Source organism: Berghia stephanieae, chromosome 14, assembly GCF_034508935.2.
Source record: "Berghia stephanieae isolate SIO BIC M18660-M18661 chromosome 14, UCSD_Bste_1.3, whole genome shotgun sequence".
NCBI lineage: Eukaryota > Metazoa > Mollusca > Gastropoda > Nudibranchia > Aeolidiidae > Berghia > Berghia stephanieae.
Window position 1 is genome coordinate 33,523,088 of NC_088373.1, and position 10,805 is coordinate 33,533,892.

Sequence of the window (10,805 nt, forward strand, 5' to 3'; positions counted from 1 at the left end):
AAGACTTGTTGAAAAGCCTGACGGACGATTCCACATGGGATGACACCTCCAGAGTTCGGGACACATTAATGACTGTTCTCGCTATAGGCAGCATGTCCCGTCTTGGAGCCTTGCGAAACTTGTCTGTTGATGAGTTTCAGGCGGCTCGCGAGACTGACCAAAATAATACTCTGTATCGAGCAGAAGTAAACCAGCACAAACCCATGAAGACATATGGTCCAGCGGGCATTTATTTACACACCTACCCTAAAAGCCCACATTGAAAGGTAAGAGTGTGATACTATTATTATTATTATTTATTATTATTATTATTATTATTATTATTATTATTATTATTATTATTATTATTATTATTATTATTATTATTATTATTATTATTATTATTATATTATTATTATTATTATTATTATTATTATTATTATTATTATTATTATTATTATTATTATTATTACTATTATTATTTATATAATGTTAATGCTTGAACATAATCGTCAATAGAATTTTACAACTCATGGGATTATTGATTCTTTAATATTTTTTTTTTGGTTTGTGTTTTAAAAAAATTATTTCAGGTATTTAGATAAAAGACCAGTGCAATCCAAATGGGTGTTTTGCACGTCGTCCGGCCGTCAGCTGATATCAAGCCATGCTGGAATCATTTTTAGACGCCTCACCAAAATCTCAGCGACTGAAATGAGAAAAAGTGTGACCTTTGCAGTAAGTATTCAATGTTTGAAAGCGTTGTTAATATGTCTAGCATATAATTGTTTCTATCTATTCTATCTTTATTTATGTATTATTTTTCTTTCTTAATCAGAATCCGAATAGACGGTTAGAAAAAAAGAAAAGACAAGAAAAAAACAAACAACAACATCCCCCCCCCCCCTAAAAAAACCCCACGAAAAATAAAACAACAAAAAACAAAACAAAACAACAAAGTAAAAGAAACCAACACAAAGCAGAACACAGAGCAGAACACAGAAATACTTATTCTGTTTATTTTTTATTTTTATGTGTTTTTTTCTTCTATTCTTGTTTCAGCAGAGGGAATCACCTGAAGAAGTTCAGTCGGCCATATCCGAAGCGATGCATCACAGTTTGCAGGTACACAGGGAATCGTATACGGCCAAAACTCACGACAAAACAATATGTAAAGGATTGCAAGCCATTGGAGCAGGTACAGTGATGTGAAAAAGTTGGGGCGAGGGTCTTCTTTTCTTTTTACAGTTTTTGGTTGTTTTGGCTATATAATAATGGATAATATATGCATAATAATAATGATAATAATAATAATAATAATAATAATAATATATAATAATAATAATAATAATAATAATAATATAATAATAATAATAATATAATAATAATAATAATAATAATAATAATAATAATAATAATAATAATAATATAATATAATAATAATAATATAATAATAATAATAATAATAATAATAATAATAATAATAATATATAATATAATAATAATAATAATAATAATAATAATAATAATAATTAATAATAATAATAATAATAATAATAATAATAATAATAATAATAATAATAATAATAATAATAATAATAATAATAATAATAATAATAATAATAATAATAATAATAATAATAATAATAATAATAATAATAATAATAATAATAATAATAAATATAATAATAATAATAATAATAATGATAATAATAATAATAATAATATAATGAATAATAATAATAATAATAATAATAATAATAATAATAAATAAATATAATAATAATAATAATAATAATAATAATAATAATAATAATAATAATAATAATAATAATAATAATAATAATAATAATAATAATTAATAACGTCCTGGGTACGATTCTCGCTCGGCCCATAGTTGATGTAATGCACTGACAAACCAACAGGTAACCATTGTGTTGTTCAAGGGATGCAACTCGAGAATATAACATAGGGTGTACAAATACCAAGGATTAATTCCCTTTACAAGTTTATATCAACACTTCGACTACTACAGTTGTGTCTTAGAAAAAAGGATATGCACCTGTCTTTCTTACATTTTTCTGGTCATTTCTCGGAAAAAAATAATGTCATAGTGTTAGCTGTGGGACGGTAAATGAGTAAACATTTCTTCAAAAAAAGCTAATAATCACACGGCTTTAGATTATTCAAATATCTATGTTTATTCTTTTTAATTAAACAGATACAAGTGTGCTCTAGTTCACAAAGACTTTGTCTGCAATAAACCCGGAGAAGTGCCCCAATAATTGCATCAGAGAAGACAAGGTCTTAAAAGGCGTAAGTAAATTATGAGTTTGGCTTTGTTTCCTTTGTCTACGTAATACAAAAATTACCGAGTAAAGGATCGGCTTCTACTGGGAGATAATTTGGAAAGTTCGGGGGGGGGGGGGGTGGTGTGGTGGTGGTTTGGGGGGGGGGGGGGGTGGTGTGGTGGTGGTTTGGGGGGGGGGGGTCTCTATAAAGACATGTAAAGAAATTTATCTAATTCTTAAGTTACTTCACAGTAACAAAATACCTCCCCTCCCACTCCCCACTCATGTAGATTAATTCTCGGCTAGTACAAATACATTATCTTTTTCTTTTCTTTCTTATTTTCCCCCAGATATATGTGACGGCCAGGAATAAATTTATTAAGGACGAACTTCAGATCCACCGTCGTCTTCCTTCTATAGGCTCCTAAATAATGGAAGGCCAAGTCTTATAAGATCACTCAGGACAGCCTTCGCAGAGTTTCACAGAACCTTTGCCAAGATTAAAGATAAAACTTTAACAGATAAAATGCGAGCATGGCCTGAGGACAAAGACCTTATTTTCTAAAAGCCTCCACAGTCCATTCCTTTTCTTTTATTATGACAACAAACCAACGTTGAACTGCATCTCACTCCCTTGGAACATATAGTCGGCTATGGAAGAAAGTTTCGTCAAACAGCTCATATATATTTATATGTTGCTGGAAAATTTAAATTGAAGTTAAGTTCATTTATTTTGCTGAAATTCCAAACAAATGGTATACTAATTGTAATTCTTTGTAAATTGGCGGGGTGGTAAACGCTTTATAAAGGCTGTCTAAAAAAAAAAGTTTCATATGAAATATGTACTGAAGTTCATCTATATCTTTTTATTCCAGTACAATGCTTGCAAAGTGAAGAGTTAAGATTGGACGAGCCCAGCACGTCACGAGCATATTTTGAGCCACCCATCGTGACCGACTTTGTCTGCAATAAACCCGGAGAAGTACCCCAATAATTACATCAGAGAAGACAAGGTCTTAAAAGGCGTAAGTAATTTATGAGTTTGGTTTTGTTTCCTTAGTCTACCTAATATAAAAATTACCGAGTAAAGGATCGGCTTCCACTGGGAGATAATTTGGAAAGTTCGGGTGGGGGGGGGGGGTGTCTCTATAAAGAAATGTAAAGAGATTTATCTAATTCTTAAGTTACTTCACAGCAACAAAATACCTCCCCTCCCATTCCCCACTCATGTAAATTTATTCTCGGCTAGTACAAATACATATTCTTTTTCTTTTCTTTCTTATTTTCCCCCAGATATATGTGACGGCCAGGAATAAATTTACTATAGACGAACCTCAGATGGCCTTCCATTATTTAGGAGCCTATAGAAGGAAGACGACGGTGGATCCAAGTCTTATAAGATCACTCAAGACAGCCTTCCCAGAGTTTCACAGAACCTTTGCCAAGATTAAAGATAAAACTTTAACAGATAAAATGCGAGCATGACCTGAGGACAAAGACCTCAGCAGAGAACTCCCAACAAAAGACTTGTTGAAAAAACTGACGGACGATTCCACATGGGCTGACCCTCCAGAGTTCGGGACACATTAATGACTGTTCTCGCTATAGGCAGCATGTCCCGTCTTGGAGCCTTGTTAAACTTGTCTGTTGATGAGCTTAAGGCGGCTCGCGAGACTGACCAAAATCATGATCTGTATCGAGCAGAAGTAAACCAGCACAAAACCATGAAGACATATGGTCCAGCGGGAATCTATTTCACACCTACCTTAAAAGCCCACATTGAAAGGTAAGAGTGTGATACTATTATTATTATTATTATTATTATTATTATTATTATTATTATTATTATTATTATTATTATTATTATTATTATTATTATTATTATTATTATTATTTATTATTTTATTATTACTATTATTATTTATATAATGTTAATACTTGAGGATAATCGTCAATAGAATTTGCCAACTCATGGGATTATTGATTCTTTAATATTTTTTTTTTGGTTTGTGTTTTTAAAAAATATTTCAGGTATTTAGATAAAAGACCAGTGCAATCCAAATGGGTGTTTTGCACGTCGTCCGGCCGTCAGCTAACATCAAGCCATGCTGGAATCATTTTTAGACGCCTCTCAACAATCTCGGCGACTGAAATGAGAAAAAGCGTGGCCTTTGCAGTAAGTATTCAATGTTTGAAAGCGTTGTTAATATGTCTAGCATATAATCGTTTCTATCTGTTCTATCTTTATTTATGTATTATTTTTCTTTCTTAATCAGAATCCCGAGTAGACGGTTTAAAAAAAAGAAAAGACATGGAAAAAAAACAAACAACAACATTCCCCCCCCCCCCCCCCTAAAAAAAAACCCCACGAAAAATAAAACAACAAATAAAACAAAACAAACAAAAAAAAAGCAAAAGAAACCAACACAAAGCCGAACACACAAATAGCTACTTATTCTGTTTATTTTTGATTTTTATGTGTGTTTTTTTTTTCTATTCTCGTTTCAGCAAAGGGAATCACCTGAAGAAGTTCAGTCGGCCATATCCGAAGCGATGCATCACAGTTTGTAGGTACACAGGGAGTCGTATGCGGCCAAAACTCACGACAAAACTATATATAAAGGATTGAGAGCCATTGGAGCAGGTACAGTGATGTTAAAAATGTTGGGGCGATGGTGAGGAAGAAGAGGAGGTGGGGGGGGGGGGCGGGGGGCGGGGGGGCGGGGTGGTTAAACGCTTTATAAAGGCTGTCTAAAAAAAAAAGGTTCATATGAAATATGTACTGAAGTTCATCTATATCTTTTTATTCCAGTACAATGCTTGCAAAGTGAAGAGTTAAGATTGGACGAGCCCAGCACGTCAAGAGCATATTTTGAGCCACCCATCGTGACCGACTTTGTCTGCAATAAACCTGGAGAAGTACCCCAATAATTACATCAGAGAAGACAAGGTCTTAAAAGGCGTAAGTAATTTATGAGTTTGGTTTTGTTTCCTTAGTCTACCTAATATAAAAATTACCTAGTAAAGGATCGGCTTCCACTGGGAGATAATTTGGAAAGTACGGGGGGGGGGGGGGTGTCTCTATAAAGAAATGTAAAGAGATTTATCTAATTCTTAAGTTACTTCACAGCAACAAAATACCTCCCCTCCCATTCCCCACTCATGTAAATTTATTCTCGGCTAGTACAAATACATATTCTTTTTCTTTTCTTTCTTATTTTCCCCCAGATATATGTGACGGCCAGGAATAAATTTACTATAGACGAACCTCAGATGGCCTTCCATTATTTAGGAGCCTATAGAAGGAAGACGACGGTGGATCCAAGTCTTATAAGATCACTCAAGACAGCCTTCCCAGAGTTTCACAGAACCTTTGCCAAGATTAAAGATAAAACTTTAACAGATAAAATGCGTGCATGGCCTGAGGACAAAGACCTCAGCACAGACCTCCCAACAAAAGACTTGTTGAAAAGCCTGACGGACGATTCCACATGGGCTGACACCTCCAGAGTTCGAGACACATTAATGACTGTTCTCGCTATAGGCAGCATGTCCCGTCTTGGAGCCTTGTGAAACTTGTCTGTTGATGAGTTTAAGACGGCTCGCGAGACTGACCAAAATAATGATCTGTATCGAGCAGAAGTAAACCAGCACAAAACCATGAAGACATATGGTCCAGCGGGAATCTATTTCACACCTACCTTAAAAGCCCACATTGAAAGGTAAGAGTGTGATACTATTATTATTATTATTATTATTATTATTATTATTATTATTATTATTATTATTATTATTATTATTATTATTATTATTATTATTATTATTATTATTATTTTATTATTACTATTATTATTTATATAATGTTAATACTTGAGGATAATCGTCAATAGAATTTGCCAACTCATGGGATTATTGATTCTTTAATATTTCTTTTTTTTTTTTTGGTTTGTGTTTAAAAAAAAATATTTCAGGTATTTAGATAAAAGACCAGTGCAATCCAAATGGGTGTTTTTCACGTTGTCCGGCCGTCAGCTAACATCAAGCCATGCTGGAATCATTTTTAGACGCCTCACCAAAATCTCGGCGACTGAAATGAGAAAAAGCGTGGCCTTTGCAGTAAGTATTCAATGTTTGAAAGCGTTGTTAATATGTCTAGCATATAATCGTTTCTATCTGTTCTATCTTTATTTATGTATTATTTTTCTTTCTTAATCAGAATCCCGAGTAGACGGTTTAAAAAAAAGAAAGACATGGAAAAAAACAAACAAACAACACAACCACCCCCCCCCCCCTAAAAAAAACCCACGAAAATAAAACACAAAAAAAAAACAAAAAAAAAAGCAAAGAAACCAACACAAGCCGAACACACAAATAGCTACTTATTCTGTTTATTTTTGATTTTTATGTGTGTTTTTTTTTTCTATTCTCGTTTCAGCAAAGGGATTCACCTGAAGAAGTTCAGTCGGCCCTATCCGAAGCGATGCATCACAGTTTGTAGGTACACAGGGAGTCGTATGCGGCCAAAACTTACGACAAAACTATATATAAAGGATTGAGAGCCATTGGAGCAGGTACAGTGATGTTAAAAATGTTGGGGCGATGGTGAGGAAGAAGAGGAGGTGGGGGGGGGGGCGGGGGGCGGGGGGCGGGGTGGTAAACGCTTTATAAAGGCTGTCTAAAAAAAAAAAGGTTCATATGAAATATGTACTGAAGTTCATCTATATCTTTTTATTCCAGTACAATGCTTGCAAAGTGAAGAGTTAAGATTGGACGAGCCCAGCACGTCAAGAGCATATTTTGAGCCACCCATCGTGACCGACTTTGTCTGCAATAAACCTGGAGAAGTACCCCAATAATTACATCAGAGAAGACAAGGTCTTAAAAGGCGTAAGTAATTTATGAGTTTGGTTTTGTTTCCTTAGTCTACCTAATATAAAAATTACCTAGTAAAGGATCGGCTTCCACTGGGAGATAATTTGGAAAGTACGGGGGGGGGGGGGGGTGTCTCTATAAAGAAATGTAAAGAGATTTATCTAATTCTTAAGTTACTTCACAGCAACAAAATACCTCCCCTCCCATTCCCCACTCATGTAAATTTATTCTCGGCTAGTACAAATACATATTCTTTTTCTTTTCTTTCTTATTTTCCCCCAGATATATGTGACGGCCAGGAATAAATTTACTATAGACGAACCTCAGATGGCCTTCCATTATTTAGGAGCCTATAGAAGGAAGACGACGGTGGATCCAAGTCTTATAAGATCACTCAAGACAGCCTTCCCAGAGTTTCACAGAACCTTTGCCAAGATTAAAGATAAAACTTTAACAGATAAAATGCGTGCATGGCCTGAGGACAAAGACCTCAGCACAGACCTCCCAACAAAAGACTTGTTGAAAAGCCTGACGGACGATTCCACATGGGCTGACACCTCCAGAGTTCGAGACACATTAATGACTGTTCTCGCTATAGGCAGCATGTCCCGTCTTGGAGCCTTGTGAAACTTGTCTGTTGATGAGTTTAAGACGGCTCGCGAGACTGACCAAAATAATGATCTGTATCGAGCAGAAGTAAACCAGCACAAAACCATGAAGACATATGGTCCAGCGGGCATTTATTTCACACCTACCTTAAAAGCCCACATTGAAAGGTAACAGTGTGATACTATTATTATTATTACTATTATTATTATTATTATTATTATTATTATTATTATTATTATTATTATTATTATTATTATTATTATTATTATTATTATTTATTATTATTAAATGATAATGATAATGATCATAATACTAATAATAATAATAATAATAATAATAATAATAATAATAATAATAATAATAATAATAATAATAATAATAATAATAATAATAATAATAAGGTCCTGCGTACGATTCTCGCTCGGCGCATAGTTGATGTAATGAACTGACAAACCAACCGGTAACCATTGTGTTGTTCAAGGGATGCAACTCAAGAATATAACATAGGGTGTACAAATACCAAGGATTAATTCCCTTTACATGTTTTTATCAACACTTTGACTACTACAGTTCTGTCTTAGAAAAAAGGCTATGCATCTGTCTTTCTTACATTTTTCTGGTCTTTTCTCGGAAAAAAATAATGTCATAGTGTGAGCTGTGTGACGGTAAATGAGTAAACATTTCTTCAAAAAAAAAATAATAATCACACGGCTTTAGATGATTCAAATATCTATGTTTATTCTTTTTAATTAAACAGATACAAGTGTGCTATATTTCACAAAGACTTTGTCTGCAATAAACCGGAGAAGTGCCCCAATAATTGCATCAGAGAAGACAAGGTCTTAAAAGGCGTAAGTAAATTATGAGTTTGGCTTTGTTTCCTTTGTCTACATAATACAAAATTTACCGAGTAAAGGATCGGCTTCTACTGGGAGATAATTTGGAAAGTTCGGGGTGGGGGGGTGGTTGTTTGGGGGGGGGGGTCTCTCTAAGGAGATGTAAAGAGATTTATCTAATTCTTAAGTTACATCGGAGTAACAAAATACCTCCCCTCCCACTCCCCACTCATGTAGATTAATTCTCGGCTGGTACAAATACATTTTCTTTTTCTTTTCTTTCTTATGTTCCCCCAGATATATGTGACGGCCAGGAATACTAAGGACGAACTTCACATGGCCTTCCATTATTTAGGAGCCTATAGAAGGAAGACGACGGTAGATCCATGTCCAAGATTAAAGATAAAACTTTAACAGATAAATGCGAGCATGGCCTGAGGACAAAGACCTGATTTTCTAATAGCCTCCACAGTCCATTTCTTTTCTTTTATTATGACAACAAACCAACGTTGAACTGCATCTCACTCCCTGGGAACATATAATCGGCCGTGGAAGAAAGTTTCGTCAAACAGCTCATATATATTTATATATTGCCTGAAATTCCAAACAAATGGTATACTAATTGTAATTCTTTTAATAATAAACTTTGAATTTTATTGTAAATTCTGTCTCGTTTTCACAGAAGGAGAAGAAGAAGAAGAAGAAGAAGAAGAAGAAGAAGAAGAAGAAGAAGAAGAAGAAGAAGAAGAAGAAGAAGAAGAAGAAGAAGAAGACGATGAAGATGTAGCAGAAGAAGAAGAAGAAGAAGAAGAAGAAGAAGAAGAAGAAGAAGAAGAAGAAGAAGAAGAAGAAGAAGAAGAAGAAGAAGAAGAAGAAGAAGAAGAAGAAGAAGAAGAAGAAGAAGAAGAAGAAGAGAAGAAGGAAGAAGAAGAGAAGAAGAAGAAGAAGAAGAAGAAGAAGAAGAAGAAGGCTATGTGGTCTAGTGGTATGACACTCGCTTTCCTGGGTTCGAGCCTGGCTCGGCGCATGATTGTGTCATTGGAATAGACTGTTTACTCACATTATCTCACTGTACTCAGGTGTAAAATGGATGCCTGACAGTTAACAGCGTTGTCCCTGTCCGAAAAATTGTAATATCGCCTAACAGGCGTCATGTCTCATCCTACGTGCTAAGTATTGTTGTTGGACAGGGACCCCTTGTAAAGCGTTTTGAGCACGTTTAGTGGATATTGCGCTGTATGAAAGCTCATTTATTTTATTATGTTTATTAAAATAAGAAGAATAGAAAGATGGTGTCTTTCTTTCTGGTGACAGAGTCGTAGGGGGCGCCATATAAAGGAAGGGAGGTGGGGGAATGTCCACGTCTTTAACGTCATTGGTCAGGGCTCGGACACTTTAGTGCAAAACAGTTTTTTTACTCGTGGCATGGCGGATTTGATTTTCGGCAGTATAGTTCTTGAACGTGGTTTTATCGTTTACAATTGTGGCAGTGTCGTAGAGAGATAGCGGTATCTATTTGTAGGACGCATTTCCGCTATGGAGAGTAATAATTTTTAAAGTAAAGAGCTCGGACAAAGTCGCCAGAGCCGTTCCGTCGGTGCTCATTTATTTTGTTATATTTTAAAATAAAAATAATAAGAGGAATAGGAAGATGGTGTCCTTCTTTCTGGTGGCAGTGTCGTAGGGTGATATCGTTGAGGGCGCCAAATGAAGGAAGCGGGGTGGGGGGGGGGGGGGTGTCAGCGTCTTTAACGTCATTGGTCGTGCGCATTTCCGCTTCGTAAAGAAGGATGGTATGACGGATTTGATTTCCGGCAGTATAGTTCTGGAACGCGATTTTTTCCGTTCCAATGGTGGCAGTGTCGTAGACTGATAGCGGTATCTATTTGTAGGACGCATTTCCGCTATAGAGAGGAATAATCTTAAATATAATGAGCTCGGACAAGAGTCGCCAGAGCCGTTCCGTCGGTGCTCATTCATTTTGTTATATTTATTATAATAATAATAATAAGAAGAAGAGGAATAGGAAGATGGTGTCTTTCTTTCTGGTGGCAGTGTCGTAGGGTGATATCGTTGAGGGCGCCAAATGAATGAAGAGGGGAGCGGGGGGGGGGGGGGGCGATGTCAGCGTCTTTAACATCATTGGTCGTGCGCATTTCCGCGTCGTAAAGAAGGATGACATGCCGGATTTGATTTCCGGCAGTATTGTTCTCGAAGC

At 35.3% G+C, this 10,805-nt stretch overlaps 1 protein-coding gene and 3 long non-coding RNA genes across 5 annotated transcripts; all 4 read left to right on the forward strand.

Annotated features, from left to right (window-relative positions):
* Positions 1-1,120: 1,120 nt before the first annotated feature.
* On the forward strand, positions 1,121-5,201 carry LOC144959590 (uncharacterized). The gene is made up of 7 exons (XM_078892212.1): positions 1,121-1,177; positions 2,201-2,295; positions 3,146-3,295; positions 3,564-4,056; positions 4,302-4,446; positions 4,779-4,833; positions 5,083-5,201. The coding sequence occupies exons 4-7, from the start codon at positions 3,860-3,862 to the stop codon at positions 5,199-5,201; spliced, it is 516 nt and encodes a 171-aa protein (XP_078748338.1). The 5' UTR covers positions 1,121-1,177; positions 2,201-2,295; positions 3,146-3,295; positions 3,564-3,859.
* LOC144959907 (uncharacterized) lies at positions 4,418-6,215 on the forward strand. 2 transcript variants are annotated; one of them, XR_013642709.1, is made up of 4 exons: positions 4,418-4,446; positions 4,779-4,914; positions 5,083-5,232; positions 5,499-6,215. It is a non-coding gene; the product is annotated as an uncharacterized LOC144959907 (long non-coding RNA). The 2 variants fall into 2 exon arrangements; XR_013642708.1 differs by lacking the exon at positions 4,418-4,446 and having other exon boundaries at positions 4,662-4,914.
* Positions 6,216-6,921: 706 nt separating this feature from the next.
* On the forward strand, positions 6,922-7,857 carry LOC144959852 (uncharacterized). Its single transcript, XR_013642695.1, has 2 exons — positions 6,922-7,157; positions 7,425-7,857. It is a non-coding gene; the product is annotated as an uncharacterized LOC144959852 (long non-coding RNA).
* LOC144959591 (uncharacterized) lies at positions 7,857-9,140 on the forward strand. Its single transcript, XR_013642634.1, has 3 exons — positions 7,857-7,918; positions 8,509-8,602; positions 8,885-9,140. It is a non-coding gene; the product is annotated as an uncharacterized LOC144959591 (long non-coding RNA).
* Positions 9,141-10,805: the final 1,665 nt, after the last annotated feature.